General features: G+C 42.3%; 2 protein-coding genes across 7 annotated transcripts in view; one reads left to right on the top strand and one right to left on the bottom strand.

Moving 5' to 3' along the window:
- The window catches only part of TBC1D8 (TBC1 domain family member 8), a 54143-nt gene extending 40623 nt beyond the window's left edge, over positions 1-13520 (top strand). For both annotated transcript variants that reach the window (XM_069876609.1, XM_069876598.1), the window contains exons 12-20: positions 3297-3582; positions 4089-4218; positions 4496-4594; positions 7246-7314; positions 8885-9125; positions 10378-10443; positions 11065-11154; positions 11315-11415; positions 12974-13520. In XM_069876609.1, the coding sequence (XP_069732710.1) occupies positions 3297-3582; positions 4089-4218; positions 4496-4594; positions 7246-7314; positions 8885-9125; positions 10378-10443; positions 11065-11154; positions 11315-11415; positions 12974-13432 (1541 nt within the window). In that variant the 3' untranslated portion in view covers positions 13433-13520. The remainder of the gene's footprint in view (positions 1-3296; positions 3583-4088; positions 4219-4495; positions 4595-7245; positions 7315-8884; positions 9126-10377; positions 10444-11064; positions 11155-11314; positions 11416-12973) is intronic.
- A 950-nt stretch (positions 13521-14470) lies between these two features.
- Positions 14471-18742, bottom strand: part of RPL31 (ribosomal protein L31) — a 492543-nt gene continuing 488271 nt past the window's right edge. For all 5 annotated transcript variants that reach the window (XM_069876676.1, XM_069876705.1, XM_069876696.1 and 2 more), the window contains exons 3-5: positions 17203-17328; positions 15067-15179; positions 14471-14537 (exon numbers count right to left, since the gene is read on the bottom strand). In XM_069876676.1, coding sequence (XP_069732777.1) covers positions 14506-14537; positions 15067-15179; positions 17203-17328 — 271 coding nt within the window. In that variant the 3' untranslated portion in view covers positions 14471-14505. The remainder of the gene's footprint in view (positions 14538-15066; positions 15180-17202; positions 17329-18742) is intronic.

The raw sequence follows: 18742 nt of genomic DNA, 5'->3' as shown, positions 1-18742 counted from the left end.
ACAGAGGTAATGCCGTGGCTCATCACAGTGCAAAGAGCCAGGGGCTTCCGTTCAGAAGTTCCCGTGGTCCCCCTAGTTGAATGGCAGCAATGTAGTTTTGTAGCCTGGTTGCTCCACTGAGCAGTTACTTCTGCAGCTTTGATTTACCCTAGACCTTAGCGTGCCCAAATCAGTGCTACTGCTTTTTTCCACCCTGCTCCTCTTCCAGTTCCTGTTGCTTGAGTTAGTGTTCTTGGCTTTGCATTTCAGTTGACCTTCTTTTTTGATTTGCAACCAGCTCTTGTCTAAACTTTGTATTGTTTCTTCCTGCATAATACTTCCAAGACCCAACTTTTCCTCTTTGTCTGCACTGCCAACACTCCTGTCCAAATTTTGATGTCTCTGTAACTTTGGTGATCTCTGACCTTGTTATCTATCACTGTGCTTTTCCTCTTCATTGTCAGCCAGTAATATCTACAGTCAAAACAGCTACTGAATTAATAACCTTGATTGTAACAGGCCTTCTTAGCTCCATCCTCCTTTGGGCCTTTTCTTTATGACATTCAAAATATTTTATTTACTTGTTTATTTACAATTTTTGTTTTCAAAACTTAGGCAATTTAGTCTTTTTCAAACTTTTTAGTTTTATCGCATGACCATTGCCCTCCTTCAGCCTTGCCAGCTGTTGGCCTGGACAGGCGTACCCCCTGCTGGGTAAAAAACTAGCTGGGTGGCCAGGTCCAAAAAGGGGTGGTAGATGGAGTGAAGTCCAGCTGGAGGCCGGTGTCCCTAGGGCTCAGTGTTGGGTCCAGCTCTGTTAAGTATCTTTATTGAGGAAATGGATGAGGGAGTTAAGTGTACCCTTAGTAAGTTCACAGATGGCACAAAGCTGGGTAGAATTGTTGATCTGCTTGAGTCCTGCACTTGGGACCCAACAACTTCATGCAGCACTACAGACTTGGGGAAGAGTGGCTGGAAAACTGCCTGGAGGAGGAGGACCTGGGGGTGTTGCTTGACAGCGACTGAACATGAGCTAGCAGTGTGCCCAGGTGGCCAAGAAGGACAATGGCATCTTGGCTTGTATCAGAAGCAGTGTGGCCAGCAGGTCCAGGGAAGTGATTTTGCCCCTGTTCTCAGCTCTGGTGAGACTGCAGCTCAAATACTGTGTTAAGTTTGGACCCCTCACTACAAGAAAGACAGTGAGGTCCTGGAGTGTGTCTAGAGAAGAGCAACGAAGTTGGTGAAGAGGCTGGAGAACAAGTCTTAGGAGAGACAGCTGAGAGAGCTGGGGTTGTTTAGCCTGGAGGAGGTGGAGAGGAGACCTTATTGCTCTCTACAACTACCTGAAAAGAGGCTGTAGTGAGGTGAGTGTTGGACTTTTTGCCCAAGTGACAGGACAATAGGATGAGAGAAAATGGCTTCAAGTTGTACCAGGGGACGTTCAGATCAGACATCAGGAAAAATTTCTTCATCAAAAGGGTTATCAGCACGGGCAGAGGCTGTCCAGGGAAGTGGTTGAGTCACCATATCTGGAGGTGTTTAAAAGACAGGTAGATGAGGTGCTTAGGGATATGGTTTTAGTTGGTTTAGGGACAGGTATGGTTGGACTTAATCTCAAATATCTTTTCCAACCAAGCGATTCTATGATTCTATGACTGCTTTGTCTTTTCACAAAAGACCATTTTACAGCTTGCAAATGGGAAAAGCCTGCAGGCAGGGCTGGCACCTGTTATTTCCTCCTTCAGGAGTTTCTTCTGTCCTTCTCCCTTCTGCAAGGCATGAGAAATTATAAGCAGATAGCTGCAAGACAGAAACAAGTATACTTGTGTCAAGGGTGGTAACAAGGGTCACACATGTAATATTCTCATGTTGCTGTGACTTTTCCATCCCCTCTATAAACCAGCAGGCAATCCTAACCTGCTTTTATCTGCTAAGGCTGTCTTCATCTTGCTATTTTAATTCTTGAAATCTTGAAAACCTCACTTCATTTCTCTGATTTGCGTTTTTTGTATTAAGCTTGTTAAAAAAACTAAACTAACAAAAAAGTGCCCTCTATTGAGTAACCCCACTTTGTTTTCTCCTCTGTTTTCTTTATACTTCTTATTTATGACTATCTGACATGAGAAGGCTGTCTCTTCAAAGCAAAGTGCCATGCTTGATGTGTTCCTCAAAAGCTCTTTGCATGTCTATGGGCACTTATTTTTGATTTGTGGTGCTGTAATGTTTGTTCAGTGACCAGCAGAAGCTTTTTGTGGCTTGATGTGAAAGGTTCTAAAGACACTGAAATGTCATATCTGTTTTTTTATGATTTGGATGCAAAGCCAAAAGATGCTGGCTCTCTGCCACAAATTGTCCATGTTATATTCTGCTTTTGGACAACAGACGTTTGGAGTGCTAAGGTGATATATGTCTCAGGAATTTCACAGCAATAAAGTTGTTTCCTAATATTAGCAGAATATGGACTATGAGAAAGAAATTAAATAACTTGAAAGGAAGGACAAAATAATTGAAAAGCTAACTGTATTTTATATTCAGAAGCAATTCTAACTTCCAGAGCCTTTGGCTAGAGCTCCTGATGTGGCATATCTGGTTTATAGACACAGGCCACTTCAACAATTGATTTATATTGATTCTACAGTAGCTGCTGACAAAGTGAGACTGAGCTAGTGGGTAGAACAGAAGGAAGAGAGCCCAAATCTGCTGCTTTTTAAGACTGGTTGGGACAGTTAGGAAAGCTTATATCTGGGTATTGCAGAAATGTTTTGTTCTTTATATAGATATGTGTGCATGTAAGTATATATTTATATATGCACATATATTTATGTGTAAATATTTTTCTCCCTGCTTAGTGTGTGTAGCTGTATCTGGAAATCCTTACCTAGAAAGAAGGCACTACTGCTCGCTTTCTTGAGTGCATATGCTGGAGAGGAATGTGTACTGTCTTTATTTTCATTGCATAGATCCCAAGGCAAACAGTAAAACATTTTAGGATTGCTTTTGCTAGCACTTAATTATTATGTGCTCTTTTAGCTGAAAACAACAGCTGCTGCTATTGCTATTTCATTGCACCCTAAACGCTTGTAGGAGAATCAGCAGTGTTTTTGCAAGAAGTTGTACAGTAAGGATTATGGACATGAGGTTTGGGGCTGAGATCACAGCAGGAGGATAATGGGATTTTTCATTGTAGATGTGTGCATCTCATGTCAGTTTAAATTTTAAGAAAGTCTTGCAGTTGATAGCTGAGAGCAATCATTAGCTTTGAAGAATATTTTTCTCTGTGTCGGTCCTAGCTAATACTGTTTCTTTATGACTTGTAGGTGCTCAGGTAGACCAGTCGGTGTTTGAGGAGCTTATAAAAGAGCAGCTTCCAGAGCTGGCTGAACATATGAAGGATCTGACAGCCTTAGCTTCCATCTCTCTCTCCTGGTTCCTTACCCTTTTCCTTAGTATCATGCCCCTGGAAAGTGCTGTGAACGTTGTGGACTGCTTCTTCTATGATGGGATCAAAGCTATTTTCCAGCTGGGCTTGGCTATATTGGAAGCCAACGCCGTGGATCTGTGCAACAGCAAGGATGATGGGCAGGCCCTGATGATCCTGAGCAGGTATGGTCACGCAGACCTTCTATCACAGACCGTTCTGCTGTTAAACAAAGGCATCTGGGTGCTTTTGTGATATTCACAAGGCTCTGCAGGCTGTGGTGGGACCTTCTGTGTTACCTTCTTGCTGCTGCTTTCACAGTGTCTGCCTTAAACAATGGGCTTTGTACATCTGATGAGTAGATGTCCTGTGAAATTTCCTGGCAGTGCCAAGACGTGCATCAACTGCGTCAATGTCCAGTATTTACTGCTGCCCTTCGTGCCTTCACTAGAGTGACGGGCTTCCTGCTCCAGACTTCAAGGAGACAGAGCTTTTCTTCCTTGGGCAATATTTAAGTCATTTGGCTGGCTTGGCATTCCTCGTATGAGTAATCATGAAGGCATTTTTGAAAAGCCTGGCAGCCCAAAACCTAATTTATTTCTAAAGCTAAGCCATAACACTTGTTTGCTTATTTATATTGAGAAGAGCACAGTGCAGAGTAATCTGTGTTGCTTTTACTTATTCTTTTCAGGTTTTTGGAGCATGTCAAAAATGAGGAAAGCCCTCTGCCACCTATTGGTAATCACCATGCATTCTTCAGCGATGACCAAGAAGCCTCTCCAGTGACTGAAATAGCTAACCTGATTCATGACTCCTATGAGGTAAAATGCAGCTCCGTGTCTATGGGTCAGTTAAATTAAAATTTTAAAAAAGGAAAAAATTAAATTCAACATGGGTGTTTTGAAAGTTAAAACATATCTTTACAGATTCCTTGACTGAGTGCTCAAATGCACAACTCTAGGTGTAGAATAAATAGCTACACTGATAGATCAATTAGAGACTGGTATGCTTTTTCTTCAAGAACTCACAACTCCTTTGAAAGTTATATTTGAAATACAAATATGATAAAAATAACAATCTTCTGTTCCTCCCTTGTAGAAATTTGGAGACCACTCTGTGGCGCAAATAGAGCACATGCGCTACAGACACCGAATTCGTGTCCTGCAGAGCCATGAAGACACAACCAAGCAAAATGTGGTGAGTTGGATGTCATTTTGATGTCGGTTGAATATTGTTTTGCTGGGGTAGTTTAACATCTCCCCTTCCCCTGCAACTTTCAAGCAGCTGAAATGCACTGCCTTTTAAAATGCACCACCAGATTTTGAAAAGAAGAATTATCATTCCTGACTCCAGGAAAAGCTCATTTCTGGGACACTGATGGGTTTATTTTTTCTTTTGCAGCCACATGAGTGTAGTTTTCTAGTGTGGCTTTAACATTAAGGACAACTGCAGGACCATCCTAGCAATCAATCCTAGCAGCTCAGGAGAAAGCCATCCCCATGTTCCGGAAAAAAAGCCGGCAGGGGAGAAAACCAGCTTGGTTGAACAGAGAGATCTTGAGTGATATCAAGAAGAAGAGAAACGTTTATGGGCTCTGGAAGAGGGGACAGGCCTCTTGGGTGGACTACAGGAGGGAAGTGAGATTGTGTAGAGAAAAAATCAGAAGGGCTAAGGCTCAACTAGAAATCAGATTGGCAAAGTCTGTGAAAGATAACAAAAATCTTCTATAAGTATATAAATATACTATAAATATATAAATATTATATAAATATATAAATAATAAAAGGAGGACTAGGGAGACCATACAGTCCCTATTGGACGCAGAAGGAACAACAGTGACAGGGGATGAGGAAAAGGCTGAGGTACTTAATGCCTCCTTTGCCTCAGTCTTTAATTGTAAAGAAAGTCGTTCTGTCTGTGTACAAACCCAGGAGCTAGAGGAGCAAAATAAGGCTCCCATGATCCAAGAGGAGGTGGTCAGAGCCTTGCTGGCCCGACTAGACACCCACAGTCTATGGGGCTGGATGGGATTCATCCAAGGGTATTGAAGGAGCTGGCGGATGTGCTGGCCAAACCCCTTTCCATCATCTTCCAGCAATCCTGGAAGACTGGGGCAGTCCCACTGGACTGGAGGCTGGCTGATGTTCTGCCTATAGACAAGAAGGGTCGCAGGGAGGACCCAGGAAACTACAGTCCTGTCAGTCTGACCTCAGTGCCAGGGAAAGTCATGGAGCAGGTGATCTTGAGTGCTATCATGAAGCACATGCAAGAGAACCGGGTGATCAGGCCCAGTCAACATGGGTTCACAAAAGGCAGGTCTTGCCAAACTAACCAGATCGCCTTCTATGACAAAGTGACTCGGCTGCTGGATGAGGGAAAGGCTGTGGATGTGGTCTTCCTGGACTTCAGTAAAGCCTTTGACACAGTTTCTCACAGCGTTCTGCTTAGGAAACTGTCAGCCTCTGGCCTGGACAGGCGCACACTCTCCTGGGTGGAAAACTGGTTGGATGACCGGGCCCAGACAGTGGTGGGAAATGGTGTGAAATCCAGCTGGAGGCCAGGGACAAGTGGGGTTCCCCAGGGCTCAGTGCTGGGTCCAGCCCTGTTCAATGTCTTTATCAATGACCTGGATGAAGGCATCGAGTGCACCCTTAGCAAGTTTGCGGACTACACTAAGCTGGGTGGAAGTGTGGATCTGCTGGAGGGTAGGGAGGCTCTGCAAAGGGATCTGAACAGGCTGGACCGCTGGGCAGAGTCCAATGGGATGAGGTTTAACAAGGCCAAATGCCGGGTCCTGCACTTGGGGCACAACAACCCTGTGCAGTGCTACAGGCTAGGAGAAGTCTGTCTAGAAAGCTGCCTGGAGGAGAAGGACTTGGGGGTGTTGGTTGACAGGGACTGAACATGAGCCAGCAGTGTGCCCAGGTGGCCAAGAAGGCCAATGGCATCTTGGCTTGTATCAGAAACGGTGTGACCAGCAGGTCCAGGGAAGTTATTCTCCCTCTGTACTCAGCACTGGTGAGACCGCTCCTCGAATACTGTGTTCAGTTCTGGGCCCCTCACCACAAGAAGGATGTTGAGGCTTTGGAACGAGTCCAGAGAAGAGCAACAAAGCTGGTAAAGGGGCTGGAGAACAGGCCTTATGAGGAGCGGCTGAGAGAGCTGGGGTTGTTTAGCCTGGAGAAGAGGAGGCTGAGGGGAGACCTCATTGCTCTCTACAACTACCTGAAAGGAGGTTGTAGAGAGGAGGGTGCTGGCCTCTTCTCCCAAGTGATGGGGGACAGGACAAGAGGGAATGGCCTCAAGCTCTGCCAGGGGAGGTTTAGGCTGGACATTAGGAAAAAACTCTTCACAAAAAGGGTCATTGGGCACTGGAACAGGCTGCCCAGGGAGGTGGTTGAGTCACCTTCCCTGGAGGTGTTTAAGGCACGGGTGGACGAGGTGCTGAGGGGCATGGTTTAGTGTTTGATAGGAATGGTTGGACTTGATGATCCGGTGGGTCTCTTCCAACCTGGTTATTCTATGATGATTCTATGATCCAGCCCAGCAGCTTGTCTCTTGACCATGGCCCTAGGCAGATGCCGGGGGAAGAGCATAAGAAGAGCAAGTGCGATGCGATGCTTCCCCTGCCTCCTGTGACCTGTAGCTCAGGGACTTCCTGTCTTTGTTTCTAGTAGCTCTTGAGGGATTTCTCTTTTTACAGATCTATAAACCATTAACATAAAGAAGGGGGAAAAGCTGCAAAGCTTTTCTAATACTGCAGTTATCAACTGTACCAGATAAATACAGTCCCTTTAGGGCTCATGGGAGAAAAGATTATCACTAACATGATTTTCTTTCTTTTTAAGCTCCGAGTTGTCATCCCGGATGTTTCAATTCTTCCTGAAGATTTAGAGGAATTGTATGACTTGTTCAAGGTTGGTCTCCCTGAAAAGCAGGCGATGCACCTATTTGAGGCTTTTGGGCGTTACTTCCAGCTGTCACTTTGCAGAGCTGCCTCAGACCTGGCACGCTCTGCCTGGGTGGTACTGTTCAGATGGGATCTTGTCATTTTGTCCTTTCTGTGGCTGCCTGGTTGTTAGAGAGGAATAGTAATGTGCTGATCTTCCAAAGGAGAATTGCTTCAGAGTTTCCTTTCTAACCTGGTGCCTGGTAACAGTCCATGTTCTGGTAACTTTCACATACAGAATAAGTTAACTAATACCTAGCTCTGCTCACTGGGAACTCTGCAGTACTTTTAAGTCTTGCTTTCTTGATGCTCGTTAAAGGCAGGAGCTCTTTTCCATAGGGGAAAAAATCCCACAGACTTGCGTCCTTGCTATTTCATAGAATCATAGAATGGTTTGGGACAGAAGAGACCTTAAAGATCATCCAGTTCCAACACCCCTGCCATGGGCAGGGACATCTCCCACTGCATCACATTGCTCAAAGCCTCATTCAGTCTGGCCTTGAACACTTCCAGGGATGGGGCATTAACTTCTCTGAACAACCTGTTCCAATGCCTCACCACCCTCACAGTAAAAAAAGTCTTCCATAATATCTAATCTAAATCTACCCTCTTTCAGTTTATTTGTTCCCAATTTTCTAATAGTTGTAATTTATTTCATTTTTCAGAACTAAAAGCAGTTTCTGCTTCAGCTCTGTCAACTTTCTGTCAAGTTATGTTTGAAAGAACAATTATAAATGTTATTTGGAGACAGAGACTTATAGCTTATAAAACTATACTTGATTTAGAGGTCCGAGCATATAATTATTGCTCTAAATGGACTATTTATTTTGTGTATTGTTCATAGTCATAAATACTAGGTACTAAGAATATGACTGTGTTACGTTCTTAGTGTTATGTAGCTTTGTGGCTAAGAACAGCTGTATCCTCCCTCCCTTAGTGGTAGTAAGATGCTGCAGCCGGGGTGGGGGGCTTGCTCTCCAGTGCTTCCCTCGTGCTCCTTGCTGTTTTGTTTTTGAGACTGTCTTGCACTCCTCCCCTTTCCTCATTTCGTTTCTTGGTGGCTTTCTTTGTTAGCTCCCTTGCTCCCCTAAGACAGCTTGTCTTGTTAGGACTCTTTTGTTTTGTATCAGCCTGTCCCTGAGGGAAGATTAATAGGTACAGTCTCCAAATGGAGAAGTCTGTCTGAGAGAGAATAAATGAGGAGGTCAAGCCTGTATAATGCTTACCCTGGATTTTCTCTGACTCTTGTACCTTTGGCCAGTCAAAGACATCCTGGGCTAGATGTGGCTAATAAGAGTTTCAGTCACCTGCAGTAAATTCCTTCCAAGCATCTGCTCGGTCTCCCTTCAAATTTATTAATTATCCATTGGAAATCATGAGAGCAGGGGTAGTCTTGGTATCATTGTAACACCTCACACAAAGAAAATTTTGAGTGTTTTCAGCATACTTTGACCTGAATGGTTTTTTTTTTTCTGCTGGTAGTTCTCTCTGATACTGCACACTGCAATCCCCCTTCTCCTGCCTCTGCTCTCTCCTAGAGGGAACATTTAATAAGGTGTTATTGGGAAATGACGAGTCCAGTCATTGAGCGACACGACCCTAGCAGACCGTACGCTGAGCAGTACCGCATCGATGCCCAGCAGTTTGCTAACCTGTACAGGCTGGTGTCGCCCTGGACCTGTGGGGAGCACACCGATGTCCTCGCCCAAAGGACCTTCCGGCTCCTGGATGAGAACATGGATCAGCTGATTGAATTCAAGGGGCTTGCCAGCTGCTTAGGTATTGGCTCTCTGGCAGGGTGGAAGATGGGCTCTCCATGTGGGTAGTACATGAGTGAGACAAGGATGTTAAAACTGTACAACTGGCAGGGGAGGATGTGGGCAGATGGTTTTCTTGTGCTTGTAATTAACCTAACGAGTGACCTTTACTAATTCTTTGTGTTCCAGTCACCTGAAGTTGATTAGATTTGAAAGACAGCCTAAGGACATGATTGCATACTGTATTAAAATATTTTGATTTCTTGGACAATAGTAATTTTACTGAAAACATTTTATGAATTCAAATTATACTGGGGTCTGTATGGAATGCTAGGGAGTCCTCTCTATTGGATTGTTGCTCTCAGTATACCTTTGAAATCTCAGTATACCTCTTTGTAACTGCTTCTTGAAGACAATCTTACACAACCAATGCCACTTGCCTTATATAACAATAATAAGCAGAACCAAAAAAATCTGGCCAGCAGTGACTGAGAGCTGTGCTAGGGTTGAGGGCACCAGCTGTTCTAATGAGATGAGGCCATCCATCCCAATATCTGTCTGAAGAAGAAAGTGCCACATCTCAACTGTTGCCTAGCCTCAAGTGAAGAAAAAGCCGAACCAACATTCAGAGCTTCAGCATAAATCTGTATTCTTGCCATTTAAACTTTTTAGATTGTTTTGATGTGAACCAAGGCACCCTGTATTATACTGTTATTTGATTTTGAGTCTTAGAGAGATACAATTTAAAAAACAAACAAACAAAAACGTTCTTCACTGTATTTCAGTGCATTTGAAAGTTACAGAATCTCATTTGTACTGGTCATTTAAAATATGGATTATATTATGTGTGAAGAGCTCTCTCCTTTGAGCTTACTCTATAGAACAGTAATAAGGGCTGAAGGGGAGAAATATTAAGAATATGATGGCCCCAAAGGGAGTTTTCTCTCCCTCCCTTCTCACATTCCTGTTTATCTGTGGCGACAAACCTGCCATCCTTCTTGATATTTTTCAACACTGCTGAAGCTGCATGGGGTTAGGGACTCCCAGTCTATTTGACAAGAACAAAGACCAAACCAGATGGCTTTCACCTGCTGTTCCTCATTGACAGGCACAACTTAAAATATTTCAATGTAATACACTGGCCATGTGTTTTCATGTATTGTCCATGCAAACAATTACCTTTTGTGCACAGAGAGATGCCTGATATATTTTAAGCTGCGGAAGTAAATGCTCTGGTCCACTTCCTTCTTGTTCTTTTTTTTTTTCCCTTGCAGATGTAATGTATAACGGAGAAATGAATGAAAAGATAAAGTTACTATATAAGCTGCATATCCCACCGGGTAAGAAAGCTGAAAGGGAACGAATACCTCAGTTTCCCCCAAAATCTCTGGCTTAAAGGTTTTGGGAAAAGGCTGCTTAATTATGATCCCTATCTGGCTTCCTTCAGCTGGGACCATATGGGATTTGCATTTGTAATTATGCTCACTGTATTTTAAAAATTGCTCCAGTCAAAACCTTTTTGCACGAAATTTATAGATGTACTGTGTCAAGACCTACATCTGCTGCATTCAGAGATCTTTTGCAGCCAATTACATGGTGACTTCTAGACAAAACATGAACTGGAATAACATTTTTGGATGGCTTGTACTCCGTGTACAGTCGAAATCTCCTTATCACATCTTGATCTAGTTTTGATTGGGTGACAAAATTTTGTGATAGTTTCTCTGTGTGAAGTTTTTAATTAAATGTCCCATTCTTGGCAAACCTCCAATTCTCTTGCTGCAGCACCAGTCTTACTTAGATTAACATAATTTTACAGTATCACTTAATGAAGTACAGTTTAAAAACATCTTTGTGCAGTTATTTGCTTTCTTGAAATATGTAAATTTTAAAAGCATAAATAACCATTACGCAGCATTTGAAAGGATTAATCATTTCATTTGTCACTCTTTTTCGGGTAGCTCTCACAGAAGATGAACGAGACAGCCAGTCACCATTAAAGAATCCTTTGCTTTCAACTTCAAGACCACTAGTCATTGGAAAAACAAATGGTATATCCAAAATGGTTCTCTAATGCATATGCATGCGAGATAACCAACTTTCCACTTGGTAACCCTACTCTATAATCTCTGGGGTTTATTTTGAAATATTAGTCTACTCCAGTGACTTGAAAACTAATTCTCCTTTCTTGTGTCTGCTCCAAAAAAAAAGGTGATGCAGTAGATTACCAAAAGCAGCTGAAGCAGATGCTGAAGGATCTAGCCAAAGAAAAGGACACTAAAACTGAAAAAGAATTGCCAAAAATGAGCCAGGTATGTATATGGAGACCTTATCACTCTCTACAACTACAAGGTGGTGTTGGTCTCTTCTCCCAAGTAAGAACTGATAGGAGGAGAGGAAGTGGCCTAAGGTTTGCACCAGGGGAGGTTCAGATTAGACATAAGGAAAAATTTCTTCACCAAAAGGGTTATCAGCACTGGCACAGGCTGCCCAGGAAGGTGGTTGAGTCAGCATCCCTGGGGGTATTTAAAAGACTGGTAGATGAGGTGCTCAGGGACATGGCTCAGTAGTGGGCAGGTATGGTTGGAGTCGATGACCTCAAAGAACTTTTCTAACCAAATGATTCCATGATCGAGGCTGTAGTGTTTTTAAAGAAGTGGAGAGTACTCGAAATTACTCAATACAACAATTCAGCTCTTTCTGAGAAAGTGTAACTTCAGCCTGAGCTTAGATTTAGTATTGAGGATTGAACTCCTCTGTTCCAGAGTGCAGGTGTTTAAAACCTCTCTGCTACCTTTCTAGCAGCTCCCTCTCCTCAGACTGGCTGGTAAACAGAGAGAATTTCAGACTCACCCTCACCTGCAAACTAACAGGCTGGAAACACGCTCAGACAGGCAGGAAAAAGCCCTCTTCCTACGCGCAAAGAATTTCCAAGAATGCGTATTGCTGCTCTGTCTTCCCCCATCTCCTCTCCACCAAACCAGTAACTTCTTTCTTAGTCCACCACTAGAACTGCGTGAAGTAAGACCACTGAAGGCTCTCATCATCTTATGATCTCCCTAATGCCAGTTGAGCCTTGTATATGTTGTTGGTGTAAGGAAACCCACTGGAGGGAAAAGGGTGCTGTACTAGTAAAACAAACACACAGACATGCAAAGAAAGGTGGGACTACACCCAGGACCCTTTCCATGTGGGTCTTGCTAAATAAAGTTTCTAAGTGCACAGACCTAACCTGTCAGCTCAGCAGGGCCATATAATCATTCATAAAGGCCTAACTTGATCGAACAGTCCCTGCCACCCTGAACTAGCCATCCTATGACTGTATGAAACTTGAGAGCTCACAAATTTTTAATAGGATATGGAAACATCCTCTCTAGCTGTGATGGGTAAGCAAGGGAAGGGAGGAAAGAAAGAGGTTGGGCAGGGAAGATGTCTGAATTTTGAAATTTCCCCCAGTAAAAGAGCTGGGGGAAGATGGATAAAACAGAAGGGAATTTGCTTGCAGGCCTGTGGGTGGCTGCTCTGGTTGTAACTCATTCAGTGTCAACAGCCACCAGTTTCCCACCAGCAACAGTCTGTATCCCTTGCCTTGTCTCTCACGTGCCCTTTGGTCATCTGAGAAGTACTGATCTCCATCAAGGTAGCAAAATACTTCTCTGTTCTGTTCCCTTTTCAATTTTTAGCATCAAGGTTTCCTAGCATCAGTGGAAGGTTGAAATCCCTTCGCTAGCATCTTTTTAAAAGCACACAAAGTTACAGATGAGCACCTAAATGTATGCAGCATTCTGCCTTCCTCTGCAGTAGTGCCCTCACCTGAGTTACCCAGTGAGGCTGTTCAGTAGTTTGACTTTGTGTTTTTGTCCTTTACAGAGGGAGTTCATTCAGTTCTGCAAAACCTTGTATAGCATGTTTCATGAAGATCCAGAGGAGAATGATTTGTATCAAGCCATTGCCACTGTGACCACACTGTTACTTCAGATTGGAGAAGTAGGACAAAGAAGCATCAGCCTGGGGAGCGGATCAGATGAGTTCACTGAGGACTTGCAGCCTGAGGCCTCTGCTTCAGACCAAGATGCTGTTTTTACTGACACTGTGAAGACCCCTCACAAAGACTCTCAGCCTTCACCTGTGACTGAAGGGGACTGGACTGTCTCTTTTGAACATATTTTAGCATCCCTCTTGACTGAACAGTCATTAGTTAACTTCTTTGAAAAACCCTTAGAACTGAAGCCAAAACTTGAGAATGCGAAACTAAGTCAATATAGCCTCAAAACAAATGGAATGACCTGCCCATCACGGGTTGAACATACAAAACTAAACACACAGTAGTGACAAACCTGTCAAAAATGAAATGCACTGAAATTATGCCAAAGCACATACTGTAAAAGGCTTTCAATTAGCAGTGGACTTTTGATAATTATCTGTGGTTTTCAGTTTAAGAGCTTTAAAAGCTAAAGGGCGCGTAGGTTTGTTTTGTGCCATTGATTTATTAATTACGTTCTTGTTTTGAATGTAAAAGGAAACATCTGTCTACAGTGTGAAGACACTGAAGCCCTCTTCCGCACTGGGAGCAGAGGCTGGCTCCAGTTGTCCAATTTTTTTGTTTTGAACAGGGGAAAACACTTCTCAGCTACTGTCTGCAGTTTGTTTGGGTTGCCTTTTTTGCACTAATACTGAAAACTGTTTCAATGCTGGTAATTGAAACTATTTTAATATATTTCATTGTATTCCAATTTTTTATGTCTTGCTGAAATGTTAAGTGTACATGGACTGTGCTTCTGATGTTGGTCTGTGAAAACATGCACTTTTCAATAAACCCCTTTTGTACTAGACTTGTATTGACAGTATTTATTGATTTATGGAAGGTAAGTGTCTTTATTCCCTACTTCATTAACAAATTCCCTGACCTAGTGCACTCACAATTAATTCATATGTTCCAGTGTAGCGCACAGACCTGCTTGGGAGATGCCTACTGATTCTGCCTAGAAGACCAGCAAGGGATCAAATATATTACACATATGAACTACAGATCTAACAGTCAGGGGTTTGCGGCTGAATTGTTCGGCTTTGTTTGTTTAAATACTTTTCTTCTTTAACTCAAAATACCTGTGTAATTGGCTTTTTATTCCCATAGGAAGAAAACAGCAGGACTTCGCTATCCCTACAGGAACATTCACATCTCCTCCTTTTTCCATTCACATCTAAAAGAAGTCTACAGTATGTTTAATTAAGAAAATTACACTATTGTGTTCAAGCCCAAAGAAAGCAAGGTACTTTTAAGAGCCTGTCACCTGTCGAACTTGATGCTTCATAGGTGAGAACTTAAAGAGACTGGACAAGTGAAAAAAAACCGACTTGGGAGTAAACTTTCTTTTTACCCGTTTATTGTAATGAAAATCAGTTTAATTTTCATCCACATTGACTGTCTGTAGACCTGCAAAAAAAGAAACTATATCACTATCTATTACTAGGACAATTAATTCCCTTTATACATACGCAAGTCTTTACAAGAAAGCACACCTACAATTTCAAAACTAGTTTGCTCATCTACTTCTGGAAGAGCAAATTACACAGACAAGTAGTTCACCAAATTTCGAAACCTTCACATTAAATCAATTCTGCAAAGATAATAATTCTCAGATGACAAGTGGAAAAGGCTCAACCTGCTTTTCATGTCATAGGTTGTGCTGTATATAGGAAAACACAAACCTTGGACTATTCCAACAACTATGGGGAGTGTTTTTTTATTATCTCAGAATTTACGCAATTATTTCACTAAATTCTGAATTTACTCTCTTAATGCTGATCCGGCAAGCTAGCAGTCCTGAGCTCTACAGTGGAGCTAGTCCAAGTCCTCCAGCATGCTTTTCACCTGAATTTTGCATTGCAGGTGGAGCTGTTCCATACTGCTACTCGTTCAGAACAACGTGGCACTGAGGAAGCGCCATGGTATGAAACCTTACCTTTGAATGTTGTGACTGGTACATAGGTAACCAGTGTGTACAGCTTGTTTGGTGAATCTTCATCCTCATTGCGCTTTCTGGACAAACGCACACGGATACGGTAAGGAACATTCCTAAAATCAAGAAGACAGATTAATTTTCAATAAAATATGTACTGAAACCTGTTGGTTCATACACAAGTTCTTTGCTCTGTGGTTACTACTCCCTCCCCAAAGTTCCTTCTTAAGCTTTGCCTATTTGCGCAAACCCATGATGAGCCAATTCTGTTTCTATCTCAGCATCATAACAACAGCAAAACCCTGTATCGTACAGATTTTAACATTTCCCCTAGAGGAGTGGAGTTTCATTTGCTTTTGTTGCTAAAGCGAGCAGGTAAGAGGTATCTGAGCCTTGAATATGATTAATCTGTAATTCAGTGGGAGCATAAAGTCAGAATGCACCATCAATCCACTACTGATGCAGGAAAGAAGACGATCATGAAGCACAGCATGAATATGATCAGTAAGCCGCTGTTACTAACAAGGATTTCTTACTCAAACAGAAAATGGTGAGGGGAAAAAACCCCAATCTGTTCTGAAAGCCTAAGGCCCCTGTCAAGACTCAGAATACAGCTCCATCTATATGCCAGAAGTCATGTGGAAATTCAAGCGAGCCTGAACCAAGATCTTATTCATGAGCACACAACTGATCTATGTTTCTTCCTCATGGAACCACAACTAAATCAATTAGATGATTTTGTTTGTAATAGGAAAGTCACAGCTTGGCACCCTCCCATAATACTGCCCAAAATACGCTGCTGAGGGAAGGCACAAAATTATTTTTCCTCACCATTTTTCAGGTAACGCCCCACCTCAAATGAACTCAAGATTTTCGGAAACCCCTACTCAGTGTATTCTTCTCTATAGACTATGACAAGGAACTTCCTCTTTGCTGTTTGTTCTCAGAACATACTACATCAGGTAGATATAGTAATTAAGACACAGGAACTTGCTTCAGTTTACTCCCTTCTTGAAACAAGCCAAAAGCATTTTTCACCAGTTTACATCATTACTATTACACTAGCTGACATGGCAATCCTAGCCTCTCCTCATCCTTCCAAAGGAAGACACTTTCCTTTGCATAAATTATCTATTTTAACCAGTAAAAACTCCAGTTAAACAGATGATTTAAAGACAGATATGAAGACTCCACAGAATACACTTCTGCAAGTTAGTATCAGGAAGTCCTGGTTAGAAACCTCACTGCTAAGCTCTGAAGTTACACCGTCACCTGGCTCAATTGCTATTTCTTCACTGCATGTGAACCGGAACAGCTCAACTAGAAGGACAGAGAACCCCTGCCCGCATACTCCCAATAAACTAGTCTCCTCTTCCCACTCAGATTTTGAAGGAGGGCTTAGCCTGAACACAACTGCAGGTAAAGGACTGTAAGCATGTCACAGGCTAGATTCAGGAATCTAATTCCTAGAAGACACAGTTTATAGAAAGGGCCCATGTGTATCCAGTGTATCACTCACAGCATTAATTCCTACCAGTTAACCTTTCATTAAGAGGTCCCATTCCTCACAGGAGTCTCTTTGGAGCATCTTTACACAGGACAAACACCAAATCGGCTGCCTTAGTAGCAGAGAAGTAACAGTTTTAATTTTTTGGCCCCTAAACTACCTGTACTTTAAAGACAAGATTAATGGCCCTATTTAAATCACATCTCATTATTTCTTTGTGTAGCATTAATCAACTCAGCATGCTTCAAAATCTAATCTTGTTCAGACACGTTACAGGCATTCCAGGTACTTAGCCTGGGACTGTAGGTAGCACTAAAAATACACGTTTCTGAGAACGGTTGGCTGCAGTAGGGACTTGGGTACTACAGTATTACAAAACCTCAATCCTCCGTGTGCCCCAAGCTGCGTTCCTTCTTTCATTTGCTGTATTCTTCATTCGTACACCGAGAGAGCTGACCAGAACATAATGTTGACAGGAAGATTAGCTTAGCATGCTAAGCCATTTTAAGAAAGGAAGCATTTGCAATGAAAACGCAAATACTCCAAGGATCCAAATTTTTCTGCCACTCTGTGTCCCGTACCTCCATACACAGTTCTTCATCACCCAGCAAAAGAAAATTGCAGAAACCTACCTTATTCCTTTAGCCCAGACTGCTTTGTTCAATCTGGTGTCAATGCGAACATCAGGAGTACCCATCTCCTTCATTGCAAATTTACGAATTTCCTTGAGAGCACGGGGTGCTCGTTTCTTGAAGCCCCTAGGGCAAAAGCAAGAGCAATTTCTTTAACTTTAGGAAGCAATCAGCATTGGACATTTGTTGCAGCACTCAACTACAGACATTCTCTAAACAAACAATCCAAAGGATTGTGTTCAACAGCAGTTCAATAGCTGCTTTGCAGTATGACCAGACCTTTACTCTGGTAGATAGTTGGTAACCTTACTGTCCATGCCCAATGGAAATTACATATACTTATGTAGAATAGCTTCAGGAAAATTTTGCAATTGCAAGATTTCCAGGATGTTAAGTCTTATTTCTAGCATGTTGACGTGAAAATTTCTTGCAACATTACTGAAGAGATCAGAGCTTTCACAGATAGTTTAAGTGAAAGGCTTATGAAAAAAGCAGTGCAGCAACGTTAATACAAACTGGACAGAACTGCTTAGTATTGAAATAAACAGGAGAAGAACAAAACTGATGCTATTCTGAGGAGCAGCTTCTTCTAAACAGCAGTTGATGATTACTTTCTTCATGTCATCATGACCAGATCACCATCAGAACTGGTTTTTTTTGCAAGTATAGCTTATATCATGCTGAAGATAGACAGATCCTGCATGCCTGGGCATTTACACTGAAAGTTACAGCTGCATCTGGAGTGTTTCGCTGTATATATACCCACACTGCTATATGTGACTATAGTGTCAGTAGGGTCTAAGGTCCCACAGTGGGCTATATTTAATATTACTTGTGCACTACTGTTGATATTTAGTGCCAAAAATCAGGGGTGGTCATTACAAGCAAAACAAGCATTAAATACAAGTACTTCACCCCTAGCATTTCAAGCCTAAAGAGAAAAGCGGATAACCGCAAAAGAAGAGAGGACAGCAGTATTGTCATCATTAAGAACAGACTGAACTGCATCAATAATCGACAAGGCCAGAACATCTTCTGGCCATTTAAAGTTACCACTGTCTCCTATCCTCACCTACAGTTTTCTAATAATCCAGTCTCATTACTCTCCTACTCTAAATTAACTTCGGCAATTTCACTAATTGTTTTGATTCGGATATAGTTTTCTTTCAGGTGGCTACTGCCACACAGACAGAGAGAACCGAAGCATGATGCAGTTTCTCAAGCACTTTACTACGACATGGTTGTATGAGGTTCAACATTCTGTCAGGTAAGAAGTCACTCTCATCTACACACAACTAATATTAACTCAAAATCATACCCTAATTTACACCTCAAACAAATCAGCGATAAGTGCAGAGCCAATAATTTGATTACAACAATAATCAATTCCTGAAACTTACTCCACTGGGCAACATTTTCACCTTTGCTTGTGAAAGAACGATGACCTGTGCACAGCAGTAAATGTCTCCAACTTCAAATTACATGCAGGAACACTCACAAAAAGAAATAAACAAGCTTGTTTCTGAAAGCCATCTGCAAG

The sequence above is a fragment of the Phaenicophaeus curvirostris genome, chromosome 1 (genome assembly GCF_032191515.1).
Source record: "Phaenicophaeus curvirostris isolate KB17595 chromosome 1, BPBGC_Pcur_1.0, whole genome shotgun sequence".
Lineage (NCBI taxonomy): Eukaryota > Metazoa > Chordata > Aves > Cuculiformes > Cuculidae > Phaenicophaeus > Phaenicophaeus curvirostris.
Note: the sequence above shows the minus strand (reverse complement) of the source record. Positions and strands in the feature narration are given on the sequence as shown.